We start from the raw sequence: 21,939 nt of genomic DNA, 5'->3' as shown, positions 1-21,939 counted from the left end.
TCTTGTTAGAGCTCAAAGAACAGAAAAGTAAAAAAAAAAAAAAAAAAAAAAAAAAAAGACACTAGATCATTCTACCTGCAAGGAAATGTCACCCGTGTGCTAGGAATGCATCCAACCCAGACGGTGAAAATGGAGTATCATTGCTCACTCACACTTGGTTTCTGAGTCGCATTGCTTGCTTGGCTATGAGCTAATCTTCACCCCTTGGCTTTTTCTGCAAATAGACTTGTCAGCAATCAGTCCATGGCTGGTCCCCAGGGCTCAGTTCTCTCTGCTGACAGGCTGGACAGAAACAAGCAGGAATGCATCTCTCACCACAAGGCAGAGGCTCTGGGTGGACAGCCCGAGTTGCACAAATGGGGGCAGAGATGGAGGAGGTGCATCCAACCATGGCCTTGTTTCCTATTAGGGAATATTTCTTTTGTAACCCACACTGCTGCACACCCCAGCAGACAATGGGGACCCATGAGGGTCACAGTTATTGTCTTACTGACTCCTTCCTCATCCGTTAACACAAACCCCCATCGAGGGCCTACCAGCCACATCCAGGAGACCCTAAGGGGCATGTAGTATGTGCCAAAGCCATCTGTCTGCCCACCTTTCTCTCTGATTGGAGTCAACTTGCAACTCAGCTGCTTCCTACAGAGGGGATGCTAGCTGGTAAGCCTACCCCTCTACCTACCACAGCTGCCCCTGCCTCCAGATCTCAGAGGAGCCAGGTGCAGAGGTATTTATACCATGTGGGAAGTCTCTATGCCCCCAGGCCCATGCCCATGGACAAAGACAGGCAGGACCCCTCTACCTCTACCCCAGACCAGGCAAACCTCTGGACTGCTTAGCCATGCCAGAGTGGACACACCACTCATTTGTGAGTGCCACACAGTCCATGGCTTCTTCTCTTCCCTCTGCCCCTTCTTTGGGGAGGTTAGGAGGTTAACCACTGTGTTTAGGAATGGGTGATGGCTGTGGAACACCCACCAGCTCCTGAGCCTGTCACTCCTTCACCCTCAGAGGGGCTTCTGTGTATGCAGGATGGACTGGGGAATTTTAGTCCATTTTATAGAAGCCTGACCTTCCAGTCCACACCCACTGGACTCTAGCTTCCACACGCACCCCCACAGTGAGTGAGTGCCAGCTTCCACGTGGGCTGATCTCCACAGACCCCAGAGAACAGAGCAGTACAGCTGCTACTGCCTTTGGATCACATGTCCCTTTAAGTCCCTGGTTGTTTTCAAAAGGAACAAAAACAGGTATGGTTTTAAAAGGCAGCCCATGAAGATTGAATAAAATAAACAATTCTGGAAATTTTACACTGGATTTAATGGCATTCAAAAGGCTTCCCCCTGCCAGTGAGAGACATTGTATACAAGTTTTAAATTGTGTAATTGGGCAAATGGACCCAGCTTTTTGGGGAACAGAACCTTTCTGAAAAATCTTGGTGCCAGTCAGGCTTTGGCAAAAGGTCAGGGTACCCCAATAACGGTGAGGCCATGGAAACAGGTTTCTGGATTCTTCCTCCTTGTGGATATGAGTGGTTGAGCATTTAGTTATGGCTTAGGTTGTTTGAGAGTTGTTTGTTGTTGTTGTTGTTGTTAATTGACTTCCTAACTGGTGTCCTGTGCTTATTTACCTCCAGTTTAGTTTTCAAGTCGTAACTTTTTCCATTGGATTCTGTTCTTATTATTTCTCATTATTTTTCAGACTATTCTTTGAGTATAATACCTCAAACAGAAACAGTGGCGCTCTCCGCCCAGCCTAGGACCATTAGCAGCCCTTACTGGCTCCCTGTCCTTCTGTGTTCTGCTTCTGTCTTGAATCTATCATTTGCAGAGTTAAGAACAATTGAGGGCTTAGGAAAAGCCAGGAAACACCAAAGGGTATAGAATTGCTTAGGTTTTTATAGTTTTCTATAAATAAAACACCTAGCGATTCTAAACCCCACTCCTGAGATCAGCCCTCACCGGGGACTTCCATTGGCATTTTTGCAAAGGCCTAGCTCTCACATTAGTGATTTACATCGTTTCTAAAAAGATACAGCTGGAATGTGTCATTTGTGTCTTGTTTGTGACATCTTGCAAAATTTAGTGGAACTTTGAGTTGTCAGTCACACTAGTGAACTAGGGGCGAATTTCTGCTAAAAGAGCCCAGTCAAGATGAAATAATGCTAGAAAATAACTTCCACTAGAGGGCAGTAAAGATTTGAAAATGAAGGATTCCAAGTGCACTGCCCCCCCAGCCCTACTTCCCAACCCTCTTGCCCCACCCACCCCACCCACCCAACCTCCCCAACACCCCCCCCCACAGGCATATACACCTCTTTTTTGTTAATAGATGAGACCATGGCTTTATACTCATGAATAATCCTTGGTTTTTGAGTGAGTCATCAAGCTAAAATACCTAGAAGTTCATGGCTTTTCTAGGTCTGGATGGCTCCATTGATCTATTCTTGCCCAGGGCCTCTGCTTTCTTAATAGCAGAGAATTCCCCACTTACAGGCAATATTGCAGGCAGGCTGGAAAGCCATGTACTTTGATGGCATTTGTGTGTTCATGTGCCTCCCGACCCTGCCACTGCAGACTAGCAAAGCCAGCGTAGTGTGGATCTTGCCAGAGGGAAGCACTTTAGCAGGAAAAGGAATCGATTTCAGAAAATTCATAAGTGAGCTGCTGTTTGAAGGATAATAAAAGGGACTGGGAGCGTCAATCAAGCAGTAGAGACCCAAGTTCAAGCCCCTCCTCCCAAATAAGAGAATTTGTAAGTGCCCCAGACAGTCTGACGACAGTAGTTCATGGCCTTACCCCCTCCCCTCAGCTGTGCCCCACTGGGGGCATCAGTCAGAGGGCCTGCTGTGGTTCCCTGGTGGGAAAGGCCTAACCTTTTGATCCTCAGAGAGGGAAAGTTGTCTGGGATCCTCAAAGCTGGATCCTTTGAGAATCCTGGAATCTAGCCTCCCCAAGATGTGCTTAGCAGGCAAAACAGGTAGGTAGGGGCTGGGAAGGTGGCTCAGTGGTAGAGTGCTTGCCTTGCATGCCTGAGGCCCTGGGTTCGATTCCCCAGCACCACATAAGCAATAAGAAAAAAGCCGGAAGTGGTGCTGTGGCTCAAGTGGTAGAGTGCTAGCCTTGAGCTGAAGAGCTGAGGGACAGTGCCCAGGCCCAGAGTTCAGGCCCCATGACCGGAACCAAAAAAAAAAAAAAAAAAAAAAAACAGGTAGGTAGTCCATCTTCGGGATTAACCAGCCTAGCAAACATGTCCACAGTCAACCAACAAATCTGAGAAACAAGAGGAAAAAATAGATTACCTGTAAAGAAAACCACACACTGCGATACTAGAAGTCTGTAATACTTTGGAGGGGAAAAACACACACACACACACACAAAAAGCACTTTTCTGTTTTCCAAACTGGGCAAAGTGCTAATAGGTCCCAGGTCCCACATTTCTCCTTAGAATATGGCTCAGTTGTCATGACAACAGAGCCCCGCTGGCTTCCTGTGACTTCTTTTTCACAGTGCCAACAGCCTAAGTGGCTGTGTTCATAAAAATATTTCTCATTTAGAAAACAGCTTAATGTGTTTTCTCTTAAATTCTTCCTCTGCTGAATAAGTAGAGCTTGTCTGGCTCCCAAACTTTAATTTTCCTGTACTAGTCAGCAATTCAAGCCTCTCAGAAGAGATTGAATAGTAATTTAGTTCAGGTGCAGTTGAGGTTCTTCATTGTGGCTGTTCTGATAGATTGGCAAGGAAATAGTGAATGGTTTGAAGGGCTGGCTGCATGGCTCAGTTGGTAGAGTGCTGGCCAATGAGCAAAAGCGGCAGGTACTGAGTTCGAGTCCCAGTCTCGGACTTAAAGAAAAGAATGGTTTGAAAATCTGCATGATACAGGCAAGGCAAGAGTAAGCAAGCTGAAGCCCACCAGCCAGGCATAGCCACTATTGGTTTTTACTATATGTTTTATTGAAACATAGCCACATACATTCACTCGTTCATGCAGCTTTCCTCCACAAACAGCAGAATTGCTTAGTTACAACAGACAGTATTTGTCCTACAAAGCCAAAACTGTTTCCAGACAAAGCTTGCTGACCCTGGTTCTAAAAGGGAAAGCACTGAATTCAGAGTAGAGTTCATGGTGGAGCCCAAAGAGGAAAGCCAGTATGACTGGTCACTTAGCATCATTTTAGCTTGTTGCCCAGTTGGTTACTGAGTAGAGGGAAATAGACATCATGGCAGGTAGTTCATGAATAACACAAAGGACATCCTCCACTAGCGGTCTCATTGGCAACGCCTCCCCAATGCCCTGTGGTCTTCTTCTGAAGCACTTGATCTCTCTCAACTAAGACAGCAGAGAGCATAGGTGCATACAATACCTTAGATGTAAAGTGCAATGCTTATGTAGAATGTGACTATTTCTATGAATTACATCCTGGTTTATGGAGTGGCACTGAAATACCATTAGTCTTTTTCTGTCAAAGTTGTTCGGGTATGCCCTGAACCCAAAGTGTTTTCATTTTACCAAAACAGAAATTAAAAAAAAAAAAACAACAGTAGGAGACATCTACAATGATTTATTTGCTACTGTGGTGGCCATTGTTGGACTATCTACCCATGGAGTCTTAGTAATAGGAAAAATAAATCATTCTAGGCTCTGGTGGCTCACACATGTAATCCTGGCTTCTCAAGAAAATGAGATCTGAGGTCACAGTTCAAAGCCAGCCTGGGCTGTAAAGTCCATGACACACCTATATCCGCTTAAGCACCAAAAAGCCAGAAGTGGAGCTGTGACTCAAGTGGTAGAGCACTAGCCTTGAGCAAAAAAAATCTAAGAGATAGCAGCCAGGCTCTGAGTTCAAGCCCTAAGACGTGCACGTACACACACACACACACACACACACACACACACACACACACACACACACACAGAGCGTATCTATTACTGTCAAGTTCAGCAGCAAGAGCAAATGAACACAGCAAGCATCAAAGTCATGTTTTTCATAGTACTCAGAGACACCATTATTGAAGGTGCAGGCACAACATAAGTGAGAATAAACACACTTAACGTGGAACACAGTGACACAGCAACCCAGAGGTTACTCATGATTATAGAAAGGTTCTGTGTTCTCACTGTAGTCTGGGTCTGTGGGCTTGGACTCACACTGAAGATAACCCAGCATCTCCTGTTAGAATTTCCAGGCGCTGTTCTGTGAGAGCTGGGGATTTGTGACAGCTCACTCCCTTTGGATCTTCTGGGTCTGTTTCTTCTCACGCAGCACAGGCAGTGTGTTATTCGTTGTACGTGATTCACACCTGGCAGAGTGTCTAAGGCAGTAAGATAAGACATGGAACACTGCTGCTGTAGGTGTGGTATGCACAGCTCAGTGGCTGCAAACTAATGTTCAACCTAATGGAAAATGAGTCTCCCATCACCTCCCCTCATTCAGGTGGAATGAAGCACCCCAGTAGTGAGCTGAGTGTGGGGAGCCCCTCACATTCACACATGGGAAGCTCTTCAGACACCAGTGTTTTTATACATGCATGCGTTGTGGGGGTAAATAAGTCCAACTGGAGAGGATTTGGGTTTGCACTAACTCACTTTGTGTGATTTGCTTGATGGAATGCATCTTCAGTGACTGCAGACAGTGTGCTGCTCAGGTGATCGATCTGTCCTACAAAGCAAGACACATTGTTAGCTGGGTATTCGTTCCTTTTCTCATGGGGAGAAGAAGCTGCCCGGTCTCACAGCCAAGTCGCCTCATGAAGCTAGACTTGATTAAATGCGAAGGCACCATCATTTGAGGAACTAAAAACTAGATTCTCAGTCCTAAGAGACACAGACAGAGACAGAAATAAAGACAGGAGAAAAAGAGGGAGGAAGTGGGTGAGGGAAGGAAGGAAACTTCAGCATCAAAGTCACTGTATCCTATATCATCAGATCTTGCTTCAAAGTTGCCTTTTTTCTCCTTTCTAAATAAGTTTGGTGTCATTTTAATAAGCCAACATCTTTTCTTGTAGCAGTCTTTGCCCAGCCTTTCTCTGGAAAGCAAGGTGAAATCTTGACCAGAGCTAAGACCTATCTCTTCTCCTACCATCTCCCCCACCCTTCTCCCTAGAGTGTGTGGATCTCGTGGAACAAGCTCCGCCTTCTCAGCACCTGCCACGCCCATCCACAGCCTCACCCAACTCCATGGGGCACAGAGACACTCAGACCATGTTGTTTCTATAACAGAACGCCTGAGAATGAGTGCTTTAAAAAGAAAAGTGGTCTGCTTAGCTCACAATTCTGGAGGTCCAGGAACATGATATCTGCCCCTGCTTGGCGTGAGAGCTCACACTTTTTTTAACCTCATGTAAGAAAATAGAAGAGTAAGTGCATCCAAAAGAGTAAAACGATACATAGCACACTGGTAGGATGTATGCTTAGCAAGCAAAAGCCCCCAAGTTCAGTTAAATTCCTAACAGAAATTTTGAAGGAGAGATGGAGAGAAAGAGAGAGAAAGAGGGAGGGAGGGAAGGAGAGAGGGAGGGAGAAAAGAAGAAGGAGGGAGAAAGACGGAGAGAAACGTTTTCTTACTGATTTACTGACTTGTAAGTCAATAAGACTTAGCAAGTATCTTCTTACTGACTTGGCATCCTTTGCATCTGATGCCATATCTAGAACACATTAGACACACATTAATTTGTGGAGAGAGTGTCTTACATCTCACACAAGGACTCAAGCTCAGCAAGTTTTTCCTGAGCAAGTGCTCAAGCCAAGCCTTCAGCAGTCCTTCCTGAGAAAAAGAGTAGAAAAACACGTTTGTTTGTTTGTTTGTTTGTTTGTTTGTTTAAAAGAAAAGGCACTCAGCATGAAGCATCCCCAGGGGCTGAACACCCTCATATTAACTCTTTCCAGACCCATGAGGATTCCTTCAGAATCCTGTCATCTCACAGATAAAGGGGCGGAGGCTCAGCATGGCCGTGGACCCTGTGTGACTAAGTCAGGATCCAAATCTGTGAGCTCTCCACTGCTCTCCTCTGCTTAACTTAAGAAGCATCCACAGAGCCCAGAGGGAGTCCTGCCTGTTAAAGGATGGAGAAATCAAACACCACAGGTCTCTGTCCCCTCGGCTTCTGCTCAGAGCCTGGCCCTCCAGCACCTTTGTATAGAACTTGGAAATAAGTGAAGTAGAAGCCAAGAAAGGGGATAGATCCACACATATTTTCTTGGCTGGGGTAATAATATCTAAGTCAATAGGCCCCATAGGTACTCTTCCCTGAGTATCCCTCTGGATCCTTCCTGCTTTACAGCCCTGTGGTTTGAATCCTATTTTCCCCTAAGTGTCTGTGCAGGACCATGTTTGTGTTGCTGTAATGAAGGATGTCAACACGCTTCTTCTCGTGCCTCCTTGATTTTCTGAAATCTATGCAGTTAGGCTGTGGGCTTTGGCTTTATCCCTAGACACACTGGTCACGTCTGAATTACCTTCATGACAAGCAGACTTATGTCGACATAAGACAAGCCAGGAAAGGCAGATCTCTCTGTCTGTCCTGCTAGGGGTCTGGGAAAACAGTTGCCAAACAAGCCATTAAAAAAAGAAAGAAAGAAATAGTGGGCTCAGGAGATTACTGCTGCTAAGACAGCCCTGCTGGGCTTTGGATGAGCAAGACTTCTCATCCAAGGAACGTCCCTTCTCAGAAACCCTTCTAAGAGCACGGTTTCAGCTTGTTGCCTAGTTAACTCAGACAGTGTGGCCTCTGGAGAAGAGCGCTCTAAACCTGACCTCCTTAAAGATGAGAAAGCCCGCAGGGCACTTGGGAGCTGACCCCACGCTCCAGCAACTGCTTGAGGAAAAGAGTTCAGGTTACGGGTGTCTGCCAGGGCAGACAGAGTCCAGATGCAATTATCTGCAACAGCCTACCTGACCATAGTGCCTTCTGGAATCAAGTTTGTCTTCTGGCCAAATAGTGCCAGCTACAAGTTGGCCTCTTCAAGTTCTGCCAGTCTTTACCACTTCCTGAACCATACATGAGTGAATGAATAAGAGAATCCATAGATTCTAACTATGTGCCTGGAATAGTCTTGGTCTATAGACAAAAGGCTGAGCAAGACATACCACTTTCCTGCCAGAGTGGTGAATCGAATGAAGAGGACAGGTAGATAAGTCTAGAAAGCGGTGGATCTGTGGGTCTAGGTGCAGGATTTGAGACTAGACTGGTGGAAGACGGGATCCCCGGAGGTGCTGTGAGGAGCAGGATCTCAGATGGATTTGAGGGCAAGCAGGAATTCTCATGGGAAGAATATTCCTTCCAGGAAACTCCTAGGAAAGGGAAGGGAGTCAGCTTCTGGGGTCCTGCAGCTGGCTGAAGGCTTTGGCTGCCTGGACGAGGCAATAACTTAAGGGTCCTTAGTCTCACTCTGCAGAAGGGGCCCAAAGAGAACCCCAGACAACCCCAGATGTCACAGGTACAAAAGCCGTAATCTTGGGGACATCTGTCTGCCGAGATGAGCAATTCCAGGAAGTCTGGAAGGTGGGAATGCAGTGGGAACTGAGGCTGGATTGTGAAACTGAACGAGACATTGAGGCCCCTACCCTCCCAGGCCTGCAGTCCAGGGTGATGTATGCGAGGAAGAAAACAAAAGCAAAAGAAGTAGAAGGGGAAAGAGGGGTGGGAGACATAGGAACTGTGGGAAGATCATTCTGAGCCAGCAGCTTTGAGCAGACATAAACACATTCTACAACAGGGAAGTGAGGCCCAAGATCTGAGGTGGAAGGAGAAGAAGTTGGGGCGCTGGCTGAGAATGAGGCCAAAGCAGTGTTGAGGTTAAGCAGAGAAAAAGAAAGAAGCTGGATCCTCCTCTTCATCCTTCAAAGAACTTGCCTTTGTCCCAGAGCTCCTTTTACAAACTCACTCTTACAGGGCTCCATGTCATTCCACCACAATGCCTGCAGGTGGCAGCATAGAGGTGACTCTGGAAACACTGGGAAACCCCTGGGAACACCACTGTGGATGGAGAGGGCCTCAGGGAAGGCTCTGGCTAGGGAGGAATTTATCCCCACTCTCTGGGCCAGGCCTCTGCTGTAAGTGCAGTTATCTTAGGCCAGTGTCACCTGCTCAGGACCCTGCACACTCTCAGCCTCTCTTCTGCTCTGACAGTCACAGAAAACAGCCTTGCTTCTAGCTAATAAGACAGGACAGTGACATCGGCACCTGCCAGTCAGGAAGCCAATATTTCCTGCTCTGTCCATCTTCACCTCTGAGAGCAAAAGTCACCCATGACACTTCCATCCCAAGCATCACGACTTGGTCTCAGACCAAGTGCAAGGTGCTGTTGTAGTTGAGTTCAGAAGTGCTCAATGCAAAATGCTTTTGTCTTTGGAACCTTTGAGCCTGTCTATGGGCAATATCTTGTCCCTCTGACTAGACAAAGGTCATAGCACAGAGCGTACAATGTCAGGTTAGGGGACCCAGTGAAGGCAGAGGAAGCATTCTGTGTAGAAAACCCTCTAGCTACGGTGGAGGCCCATCACCTTTGTCACTGCTCAGCCTGTATTTTCTTGCCTGCTGTATTGGGGTGTCACAAGAAGAAAGGAGCAATGGTTCAGTAGAATTGCCCTCTGTGCCCAGAAGAGCTGCTCAGAGCCCCAGGATGCAGGTGGAAACGGGGCATTGATCGTGGGTAGTATGAAGATTACCTCCCCCCAGTGAAAATGCCCTTCAACTGGGTTAAGACTTAGAACCACAAGTCAGCAGTGTGTGGGTTTTCCTGGATATTCCTGTGAAGTTCCTAAGAAAATAAAAAATAACCTTTGTGCTTCTTTTTTAATAACTTTTTTGGGGAGTGGGGGGCAGGTGTGATAATGGAGTTTGAACACCAGGTCTTGCATTTACTAGGCAGGTGCTCTACCAATTTGCCCATCTTCCAGCCCTCCTTTGCTTTGCTTTAGTTATTCTCTGGTGAGGTTCTCACATTTTTGCTCAGGACCAACATCAGACTTGAATCCTCCTGTCTCCAGCCTGCATTATAGGCACAAGGCTCTGCTTAAACGGGTGTGTCAGGTCATTATATTTGTAGTCAAGCTGTGAGATTGAACTTTCTCTCAGAGGAAAGTGAGCATCAAGCAGGTGCCAGTGGTTCATGTCTGTCATCCTAGCTATTCAGGAGGCTGAGACTGAGGATCACAGTTCAAAGCCAGACAGGACAGCAAAGTCCATGAGAATCTTACCTCCAGTTTAAAAAAAAAAAGTAGGACCTACCAGGGTCCTACTTGTCTGCAGCTCTCATCCTTAGACAGACTTTCAAAGTTCAGGAGCTGGGGAGGGAGGGGATTGTACATCAACTCTAGGATTCTCCAGTGCCTCCGCAGACTTCCTCACTGACTAAGGGAACATTAGTCCTTAGGGGATCTGACCTGCCATCCATCCCTTGCTACTAAACCTCCTTAACAATGACCTTCCATCTCTCCATGAGAATCACGACAGTGTGGCTCACTCCAGGGCCTTCATGGGGTATGAGTCTAGCATATAAAAGCTGCTTAAAGGGCTGGGAAGGTGGCTCAGTGGTAGAGCGCTTGCCTTGCATGCATGAGGCCCTGGGTTTGATTCCTCAACACCACATAAGCAGAAAAGGCCAGAAGTGGTGCTGTGGCTCAAATGGTAGAGTGCTTGCCTTGAGCTGAAGTGCTGAGGGACAGTGCCCAGGCCCAGAGTTCTGGCCCCACAACCGACAAAAGAAAAAAAACTGCTTGGATAAGCTCAAACATCAGTTACCAGGTGGTCCTCAGACTCAGGGGGCACAGTGGATTTCATGGGAACCGATTGCTGTGCATCACTATTCTCGTGAGCTTTACTCTTGACTTCAAAACAAACAAGAACCCTGCTCCTCCTACAGTGCCTTTAAAAGCATCCATCAGTTACCATAACACTTGCATCAGTCCTCTCCAGACCTTCTGCTCCCCCTCTTTACCTGCTCCTTTATACAGATTGATTTTAAATTGGAAAATCTACAAATAAGAGAAACACCCACCCATACTTTATTTCCTCAATTCTGTTATCAGTCTCAAAACACTGTTTGCCCATAAGAAGTTAATTTTAGGTTCCAGAATTAGAATCCATCCACCCTTGGCTGATTCCTGTGATTTGACTCTCAGTTGACTGTGTAGAATTATTCTTTGTAAAGACTGGACAGGGGAGGGTTTTTGCTACTTTACAGACTTTCTCTTAGGATGAAGATAACCACTGAAATATGAATAGATCTTAATTCCTTATTCTCACATCATTATTTTTTGTTTTTCATTCCCTCCCAACCCCCCAGCTGGCCTCAAGTTTACTTACAATGTGATGTTTACTGTTAGTCTTTCCTTGGAAAACTGACCAAAGCCTTCTCACATTTGCTCGTTGTGTAGAAAGCCAAGCTCGGCCCTGCTGGTAACAAAGTGATCAGCCCCTCGGAAGACAGGAAACAGCCTTCCAACAACCTCGACAGGGTGAACCTTACCGACTTCAATTTCCTCATGGTGCTGGGGAAGGGGAGTTTTGGGAAGGTAAGATGACAAGGGGCCTATGCTGACAGCGTCAGATCAAAAGGGATTCTCATTTTAGCTTTCCCTGATCTTGTGCACATTCCTAAATGTTCTGGTTACTTTTACTTAAACAAACAAACAAAAAACCTTTAACTCAAAAGCTATAACAAGTTGGTGACTGTCCTGGACAGGATGCCTCAGAATGTTGTTCAAATGAGCCATTTTCACAAGGTCAGAGGTGACCTTGTAGTCAAATCAATGTCATCAATAAGAGATACGGCCACTGGACCATGTGCAGTGAGCTCATGTATATTGGTTTGGCTTCTGTGACCAAATCTCATAACAGATCCAAGAAGTTTTTTGTTGTTGTTGTTGTTTTCTGAGTTCCTGACCTGTGAGATTACAAAGGTCAGTCACATTTTACCCAAGGAAAACATGGATAATTCCAGATGGATGTTGCCTCTTCCCTATAGCAGCCAAAGGAGTACCATGGTGTGGAAATAGCCCACGCAGTGGACAGATTCTGATGGATTTACAAGGGTAGAAAAGGGCTGGAGGAGTTTAATCTCTGCTGGCAGGCAGTGTTTCCAAATTTGTACACAAGGTTTGTTAGTTAGCTTTCCATCACTATAATGAGATGCCAGGGTCAATTAACTTATAAAAGAAAAAGGTTGATTTTTGACTCATGGTCATAGAGACTCAGGCCCATGATTATGTTGCACACCCCCCCCCCCCTCGCTCTGTCCCATCATTGGTCTGTACCTCTGCACATCAGGGTGGCAATGTATAGTGGAACATATCGCTTTACCAGCCCATAAGCAAAGAGGAAGAGTCTGCCCATCCCACCCCCTCCACACACACAATTCCCTTCAGGGACCTCCACAAGGTCCCACCTCCAAAAGAGTCCAATACCTCCCTAGAGTTCCTCAGGGACCACGGCTTTACCACCTGGCTCCTTGGGGGACACTTATGTAATCAAACCATACCAAAGGTAATTACTATGTTTCTGTCCTACCTTTACAGACAGCTGAACTGTCTCCCGGCCTAGTTCTTCCCCAACCCTCCCTCATCACTCCCAGGACCAGATGTCTGCTTGGAAATGTTCATCTTGTTTTTAATTTGTTCCCAGGTGATGCTGGCTGACAGAAAGGGAACAGAAGAACTGTATGCTATCAAAATCCTGAAGAAGGATGTGGTGATTCAGGATGATGACGTCGAGTGCACCATGGTGGAAAAGCGGGTTCTGGCCCTGCTCGACAAGCCCCCATTCCTGACTCAGCTGCACTCCTGTTTCCAGACTGTGGTAAGGACTCTGGGCTGAGTGTCTCTGAGGTACAACACCCAGTACTTGAACCACATTGTCTCAGCATCACCAGGAAAAGGCAGAGCAGCATGCCAAGTGGAAGGGACAGGGGCAGTGCCACCTCCCTGACTCATCGATTTGGGCATTCCCTCTCTGTGCTATCCTTTGGTTGCCGACTTGGCCTTTAATTCTGCAAACATCTCTAACTGGCCTTCTGTGTCCTTGGGTTTCACACTCACAGATTCCTCTAGTCATGCATCAAAGAATGTTCAGAAAAACGGCATCTGTACTAAACATGTGCAGATTCGTTTCTTATCCTTATTCCCCAAACAAATAGCAAACCAAGTATGTTTAGCATCAGTGTATTAGGTTTTATGAGTAGTCTAAAGATGATTTAAAATATGTGGGCAGATCTGTGTAGGTGATACGCAGATACTTTTCTGCTTTAAAGAAGGCGTTTGCGCATCTGAGGAGTTTGGTATCCTCGGGGGGTCCTGGAACCAATCTCCATGGATACAGAGGGATGGCCATACAGAAAATGTCTGCTTTATAACAATCACTGTGCTAAGACTTGGGTGACTCAAGACCACTGGCCTCGCTGCTGAGCATGGCATTGGAACATTTAGGGACTCCATTTTGTGAAAGATGGTGTTCGTCTTCGATGATAGCCAGCAGGAGTGACAAACTCTGGCCGTGAGCTCCAAGAAATATCACCAAAAAGATCCACAAAAGAAATCTAAACATTAGTGTTCGTTGATATGTGAACATTAAATGAAACTTCCTAAGTAGTTTTCTAGGGACAAACCATGGTCATTCACTTACCTGTCACCTTTGGCTACTTTCTTGATACAAAGGCAAAGGTGAGTGGTTTCCAGAGGTATGCAAAGCCTGTGTTTACTGCCGGATCCTTTATGGGAAGAGTTCACTAACCCTGTCATAGAATAAAACGAAATACGTAAAAGAAAATCCAAAGTATTGGTCCATCAGCTGTGAGGCTGGCAAGTGTCCCACAGAAATCTAGGCATTCGGATGATGCCATAGAGAGGCACTGCTAGAGAGGCTCTTCCATCCAGATACCATTCAAGATGGTATGATCATCAATAGCTGCCATGATCATGACTATTTTCAACTACCTGGTTGGTAGTCAGAAACTGACTCCCCTCGGAAGTACTGGGGTTTGAACCCAGGACCTCTTACTTGCTGGGTAGGCCCTTGAACCACACCCCTAGCGCTTTTGGCTTTGATTATTTTTCAGATAGAGTGTCTGTGTTTACTCAGGGCTAGCCTCAGACTGAGACCTTCCTAACTTCACATGTAGCTTGGAACACAGGCTTATGCCTCTTTAAAAAAAAAAAAATCTTGAGAAGCATCTCAATGCTTTTGGCTGATAGATTCTCGAAATGACAGCACGGCTTTCTACAGCGTCAGGGTGGTTGGTTGAGGTTGCAGAGCCCATGCTGGCCACTGTGTGGCAGCCTTGCACTGGTCTCTGGGTCAGTCAGCTCCTGCCTGCTCTCAGCCCCTCCCCAACTCCTGAGCCCAGAAGCGCCAGGAGAGCTGAGCAGCCAGGTAGGAAGAGCAGAAGCCCAGCCCCAGTTCCCTAGCCCAGCTTACACCGATTGAACTCCAGGAAGCTATGAAACAGAGAAATGAAGGTGAAATTAAAGTTCATAACAGAAACACTACAGTGAAGCTCCCAGAGCTATTTCCTGGCTGTTAGCACCAGCTTTATCATTTTTCTTTTTTCACCCCACACAACACTTTAATGTTTAATAACCTCTATGAAATGAGGATGTTTTCTAGAAGAGAACAGAGGTCAGCCTTTACCACAGTATACTGTGCTATTAAGTTATTTCACTGTTAAATTCTTCAGTCTCACCCATCTGCCCTGGCATAATGTCCTTATAAATATGCATACTCATTTGGCTCTATGATGTATGCCCTTCATGAGGCCAATGCTTAGCATACCAGTGACAGAGAAAATAAAAAAGCAATAGTTGAACACATTATGGATGCAAAAGAACATTTGATTAGCCTCTCTGTTTATGGTCTTCCCTACCCAGTAAATATCATTAAGTATGTATAATTTACAAACCCAAGCTAACCCAAGAGATGTTTCCAGAAGCATTCATTTAAACACATTACTGCATTAGTAGGTCATGCCTCCAAGACATTACAAACCAGCTTTTACACAGTTGCTTGAAGAAGCCCTGGTTTACACAAAATCATTGACCTGTGTGGATTCTTTTATAGCATCCCTAGCTTAGATATATATTATGTGTGTAGGAGAAAGGGGGGAAACGTTTGAGGCCATTACTTTAATAAGAGGTATACATAGCCAGAAGATAGACCCATTGACAGCCAATAATTCAAATTCATGGAATGAGTTTATTCCTCCCAAAGCCATTATACAATGGGGTATGTTACTTTTGCTGGGGGGGGGCGGGGCAGGAAAGGAATATGAAGTGCTCTAAACAGAACAGACACATCAAAGAAGCCCTCATTTTATCCATGAGAAAGCAAAATGGAGTAGCTCTGCTGTGGTTGGAAAAGGGGAAGGGGCATCCTTACTCACATAGAAATATTGGCCTGCAGGACCGGCTGTACTTCGTCATGGAATACGTCAATGGCGGAGACCTCATGTACCACATTCAGCAAGTAGGGAAATTTAAGGAGCCACAAGCAGTGTAAGTATTTTCTTTTTGAAGTCCTGTAACTTGGGCAACCCAAAACTTCCTTGGACATTTCATCCAGGTGTAAACTTCTACTGGATGAAATGTCCAACGGTGGTTCTGCTCACTTGGGACCAAGCACTGTACCTTCTGGGTCAGGGGCAGATGCATTGACAGTACTTATCTAGATGTTTACTAAGGAGCAGTTGATTCTGTTTCCAGTCGATTGGAAGCAGTTCCACCCTGATGGATAGTTACAGAGCCTATGGTGATGGCACCAGGCACTGGGAGTGTGGAAGAGGTAAGATGCCATCAACCCTCAGGGAGCCTAAGCTCGAACCTCGCCACAAATATAAAGCATGTCAGTAACTATAGAGGTGTGCACAGGATACTAGGCAAGCCCCCAAGTTGGAGAACAAGAGCAGCAAGTCCAAAGGTAAGAAAGGAGCATTCCTCCAAGACAAGGATATGAGAAGATGCAGAGCAAAGTCCAGGGCCAGGGCAGAGTCTCACTGTATGTGGGAGAGGGCAGGAGGTGATGAGGAGAGGTAGGGGCTCTTGATGAAGAGGGCAGGGGGGAGGGGCTCCCACTGTTGAATTGGGTTGAGCCTTGGATGATGAGATCCAGGAGTGGAGGTTGATGTGAGGTGGTGGTTGTATCCAGAGGTAGGGAAGAGAATAGAGGGGTGACTTTGATACCTGAAATGTCATCTCATTTCTTAGAGACCAAGAATTCTCAAGAACCCCTAGGGAAGCAAGGCTAAGCAGATGACTATTTTATTTCTCTAAACGAGGGTGCTTAGCGGACACGCATATGGGTTAATCAAGTCAGCCAATGTGAATAGGATGCTGGCCAGGGTGCAATCTAAAAACTAAATCAGGAGAATTTTTGGTCTGTGTGGGATCTTCTGACCTAGAGAAGAATGAGTCAATGCAGAACAGGGAACTCTGGTAGCAAGCTTAAAAGAATATAAAGGGAGATGTTTCTTTTATCCCCACTAAAAAAAGCAAAAGCATTTCTAGAAATACCTGCCCTTATATCCTCTCTTAATTTTGCGAGTTATAGAGCATTGAGATGCCTGTATTGGAAGATACAGCTTGATAGCACAGAGCCGTAAAAAGCAGATAGCAGAACAGCCGCCTTCTGCTCTAAAGCCACATAAAGGTACCTTGGCCAATACCTTGCATTGCATTTGTATGGCAGAAAAGTTTTTTAAATTCAGAAAGCCATGAAAAAGAATACAGAAATCACCCATAATCCCACCTTTCCTCCCTGCTCATCCCAGCTTCTCCCGTCAGCCTTCACAGACAGCCCAGTGAAGGCTCGGTCTTCATAAGGGATTTCTTTTCCTCACTCACATAGCATTGTGTTTATTTTAAGCCTCCTGGGTGAATTTGCCCAGGCACTGTCTTGTGGCTTCTCAGATTTGAAAGACTCCTAAATACTATGCAAATTTTAAAATATTTTTCACCATTTTATCTGAGTTCCCGATATTAACCTTTTAATGGTGTTGAAGCAGTAGTAGCTGCTTTTTATTATGGATTATTTAAAAGGGCACACTCAGGCGTGAATCACGGTGCGTGTCCCATTTATCTATGCACTCAGGCTATGAATAAAACAGCTAAAGCATTCACGGTGCACTAGACTTTGTCTTCTCAAGAGAAAGTATATTTTCAAATATCAGTGTATTCTGTTCATGAATAGGAAGACAGAAAATTTCTTCACTCTACCATATTCTAGACATAGAATAGTCCAACAGGTATCCAGTCCTTAAATGATTATATTAGCAATTATTTTGTAGGCAGTAAATTACCTACACACCTTCCCCAGATCAGAAAAATAAGTCTTTTGAGGATGAGTTGGAGTGAGGAAATGGCAGAGGAAAGGGTCAACAATTAGAAGAATTAGGTGTGAGGTAATGGCTGATCTCAGAAAACCTTAGGGTTTTGCATTCTTCTATCTCTCTCATGCCTGAACTTGAGGCAGAAAAAAGGTGAGCCAGAAATCTGAAGCATGCTTTCTTTTGCAGATTCTATGCAGCAGAGATTTCCATTGGATTGTTCTTTCTTCATAAAAGAGGGATCATTTACAGGTGTGTATGAAAACGCTCAGCAACTACCCAGCAGCGAGGTTTGCCAGGCCCCTGTGGGCCTGAGATTCTCTGATGGAGACTTCATACATGAAACTGATAACCAGAAGCACAGACCTGTGGGAACATACCTTTGTCTGCAGCCTCAAGGCAACTTGTCACCCTCTGTTCTCTAGACCTCCAAGATTTTCCATCTCATTTCTTCTTTGCACAAGAAATCATGTCTTCTTCTCCTCTGGCAGTGCCTCCCTTGGCTTTTATTTGGAACAGAGGTCAGAGAGCAATGGAAACTGAGTTGCTATTATAGATACTCTACAAGGAAAGAACATGGGGAGCTGGGGAGAAGCTAGGGGAAACTAGGCAATTCAATTCTTTGGTCATTAGCTGCTGCAAATGTCTGGTGCTGGAGGAAGAATGCCTTCCAGTGATAATTGAGAAGTAGTTAAAAGGACATCGTTGCATGCAGAAAAAGGAATCCTCTGAATTGTTCTAAACCTCATATCTTGTCAAATCTATGTGCCTAACCTCCAGGCAAATGACTAGAATCTCCTGAACCAGATAGATTAGAAAGCTCCAGATTTTTACCCTAGCCATGATTGGGAATTAGTAGTTGAGCCATTTAGTCACTCAAGTAATTATCTACCATCTTTCTACTATCCTAGGCTCTACAATAGGTTCTGGAGACATAAATCACATGAAGTCCTAGACCCTATAGTGTGAGGACAAGATGGCAACCTTCTCTTTCACCAGGTCCAGGGTAAAGCATGTGTGAAATGCTCTGATGCTAATCTGTCCCTTGCAGGGATCTGAAGTTAGATAATGTCATGCTGGATTCAGAAGGACATATCAAAATCGCTGACTTTGGGATGTGCAAGGAACACATGATGGATGGAGTCACAACCAGAACCTTCTGTGGGACTCCGGATTACATCGCCCCAGAGGTAGGGAGCCCAGTTCTTGTTTTATGAACCAGGACTCTCAGACTGTAACTACAACCCCACATGGAGTATATGGCTGTTAGTAAAGACTAAGTCAATGTGTAGTTCGTGACAGTTGAGGAGACTGAAGAAGACCATGGAAACTTGGAGAGAAAACATGATACACGTACAGCGATGGCTTATTTCTCAGAACTTTGTTTCGGTTCAGTGTACACATGAGCCAGTTGCATGGGAAATCAATTTCTTATATATGCTCAAAATAACAAGAGATAATGTTGCTGGGATAGCTTTTAGCAACATCAGAGTGATTAGTGCTCCAACCTACCTGTTGTTCTTGGTATCCAATCTAGAAAGAAATTCATGCTTTGTATGTTTACAGCAGTGATCTGTACTTCTCTTTGATATAATATGTATTGAAGAATTCCCTTCCTAATTTATGAGGTTTCCCGTGTACTCATGATAGAACAGTTTCAGTCCTGGGCTACCAGAATTTTGCCTCTGTCTATGCCCAGCTCTGTAGATGCAGAAGTCCTTCCCAGCATGGGTGGAAACAGTGAACTCAAAGCTGACCAGCCTCAGCAATTCATTGAACACCTCCACCCCCGGTAGCTGTTGGAAGCACTTCTCACATACATCTGTTCGACATAGGAGCCATGCATCCGTCACACCCAGCAGGGGTTGTGGAAAGACAAGCTCCTAGATGGGAACAATGTAAGCTGTAAACATGACTATTGCTCACACACCATGAAAACTCAGGTCCACACACTCCTTCTTCAGTGGCAAGTTTGGGATGATAATACTCTCCACATAAGAGACACACACCCCCATTATTTTTATCTACTGTTACCCTCAGTGGTAGTCATTAACCAAAAAGAGAAGTTCAGGTTTGTTCCTTAGGACTTGTTATAGTCTTGGGCAAACCAGAAACTGACTTTACTTAGAAATTCAAATGCTGAATTCATGGCCAGAGGTGACATGTTATCTCAATCCACAATTTAGTAGGTTCCCCACTGCTCCTCCATAAGCCTACTGATTAAGACTTCCAGGGATAATGTGAACTTAAAGAGCTGCACTTTTCTATGGATGAAGAGACTGTGCACAGGAAATACAACTTGTGGGTTCAGGTGTTTTCTGAAGCCTCCTGTTGGCTGATAGGCTTTAAGCAGGATGTGTCTGTGAGCGTGTGAGTTCCTCTAGAATACTGAGGATCAGTAAAGGTAACATAGTCACAGGTTCTAGGGACTTGGCCAGGCACTGCTCTTAGGGGAAGAGGGTCATCACTAAGTCTGTCACGTTCATTTTGGTAGCTCTGCAGAAGAACTTCCCTCAACCTCTTGCACCTTGGGGGCCTTTTCATACATAGAGAATAACATGTTCTTGCTCTACATGCCCTGGTTTCTGGAGCCTTCCTTCTTTTCTGCTCTGAACCAACCATGATAAAGGGAGTGACCACCATGTATTGGATGTGTACTGGGCAGCTAGTACCATATATAATTTCCCTCACTTCATCCCCATGAAGGAAGTAACATTGATCCCTGCCTCAAATGAGATGACTGAGGCAGTAGTCATATGTCTAAGGGCTACATCACTAAGATAGGCCAGAATTCTGCTCCAACCCCAAGCTCAGGCCATCTCTCGACCTTGCGTGACTCACCGCCTAAAACCACTTCAACCTGAGTGACTCACATGTGCAGGCTGCATTCTGTTTATTATTTCTTAGACAAGGCCTTGCTATATAACTAAGGCTGGCCTCAAACTTGCAATCCTCTTACCTCCGCCTCCCAAGGGCTGGGATTACAGGGGCATGCTTCCATGCCCAGCACAGAGTCCATTCTGTAAGTCCACTGTGGCAACTATGGTGGCTCCAGGCTACAAAAACTCCTCAGACAGGCTCCCCACAGCTTAGAAGGCGCAAAGTTTCGCAGCTTAGAAGAGGTGACATCTTTGTCAACCAGAAGGAGTGACAACGCTGTGTTTGGCTTGTTGACTCATTGGAAACACAAGCTTCATTGCGCTGAGAAATTAGTCAGTAACACCTTTGAGTGGTTTTACCTTTTGCCAGAACTTTTTCTCCCTAGTGTTGGCAAGTATAACATATTTAGCCCCCAAGAATACTTGCAGTATAGGGAAAGACCAAATAAGATCAACATTTCACAATTTGCTCCCAGAATTTGCTCATCAAATAAATCTGTCCTCTGTGTAACTCTTCCTGTCAGGCAGAGGTGAAATAATTACCTTAGATGGCATTTTCCTTAATAGGCAAAGCAGAGGCTTAAATGTTTATGGCTATTTATTCAAAAACCTTGAAATTGATTAAAACCATAGCCTGTCTATAATGGACAAAGATGGGCTGAGGCAGAAAATGTCACTCACAGATGTGACTTGGGAGTGCAGATGAATACAGAGGGACACTAATTAGAAAATGATTCCTACAGCAGCCATGAGGGCCTTCCTTAGCTTGTGTGTAGAAAGAAGTCCTGGGGTTCATGAGAATCCCTGAGAAGGCTGAAAGTGAGAGTAGGAATGGTTTTCTCTCCTTCCCTGAAGACAAGTGTTGCTTTTGGCAAACATCCCTGCGTGGACCTGCTGCTGTGGGAGCAAAGCGTGTTCCTATGTGCCACGTGCAGTCATCCTGGCAGCCTTCGCATTGTGGTGTGTTGACTGCCTAGCCTGTTCCAAACCCTCGGAGCACATTTTGTTTATCCTATGTCAAGATCACACAGTTGGTGACAAGCAAAGGTAGATTTGGACCTGAGACATTCAAACCACAGCATCCATATGTTCTTTTCATGAAAGGCCTTGTTTCCAGTATTATGGGAGAAAAGCAGTTAACAATGAGAAGTCTCCTGCAAACCATTTTCTCTTTACCATACCTTAGAAGAGGCTGGACCTCCCCTCCATGCATCTGACCAAGAACCAAGGCCTAAGGGCTGGTCAGTGTCAGTCAATGACGCTGACAAATCCCTTAGAACTCAAGGGCAAGTAAGTGAGCAGCAAGGGAGCCTCTGCCCATAGCATGATGCTTGATCAGAAAGGGGAAGCCTGGGGGAGACCCACTAGCAGTTCCTTGGTAGGGGAAGGGGGGTTAGAAAGAAGTGACCACACTCCAGGAGAAACATGAACTATACAGATGCCCCAAGAGTGCCCCTCGGCCACGGCAGATGGCATCTACAGCATGGCCGAAGTCACTGGGGAGAAACTTTTCAGTTGTGTTTTCCTGCCCTGGAGTCCACTGACTAGGAGCAGATGGACCGTGTCCTTCCAGGGTTGAGGACTGGATAATTCAGGCAGCAGGAGACCTGTCCCTGGGGCATCTGCATCCCAGCCCTGTGGGAATGACAACCCCTCGATGCTGCATTCTATCTAAGACTCACCAGTTACTCTAAGTAACCCCAATGTCTAGCAAAAGAAACATTTACAGTGAGACTCAGTCATGGATCCA

General features: G+C 45.5%; 1 protein-coding gene across 1 annotated transcript in view; it reads left to right on the top strand.

The window, feature by feature from the left end:
- Positions 1–21,939, top strand: part of Prkca (protein kinase C alpha) — a 386,397-nt gene that overhangs the window by 323,355 nt on the left and 41,103 nt on the right. Inside the window, exons 9-13 of the mRNA XM_069993120.1 lie at positions 11,378–11,515; positions 12,624–12,797; positions 15,393–15,484; positions 17,500–17,562; positions 18,362–18,500. Of these exons, the coding sequence (XP_069849221.1) occupies positions 11,378–11,515; positions 12,624–12,797; positions 15,393–15,484; positions 17,500–17,562; positions 18,362–18,500 (606 nt within the window). The remainder of the gene's footprint in view (positions 1–11,377; positions 11,516–12,623; positions 12,798–15,392; positions 15,485–17,499; positions 17,563–18,361; positions 18,501–21,939) is intronic.

This window comes from Dipodomys merriami, unplaced genomic scaffold (assembly GCF_024711535.1).
Source record: "Dipodomys merriami isolate MVZ:Mamm:240054 unplaced genomic scaffold, mDipMer1.0.p SCAF_42, whole genome shotgun sequence".
NCBI lineage: Eukaryota > Metazoa > Chordata > Mammalia > Rodentia > Heteromyidae > Dipodomys > Dipodomys merriami.
The sequence above is the reverse complement of the archived record's forward strand: the minus strand, read 5'-3'. Positions and strand labels throughout refer to the sequence as shown.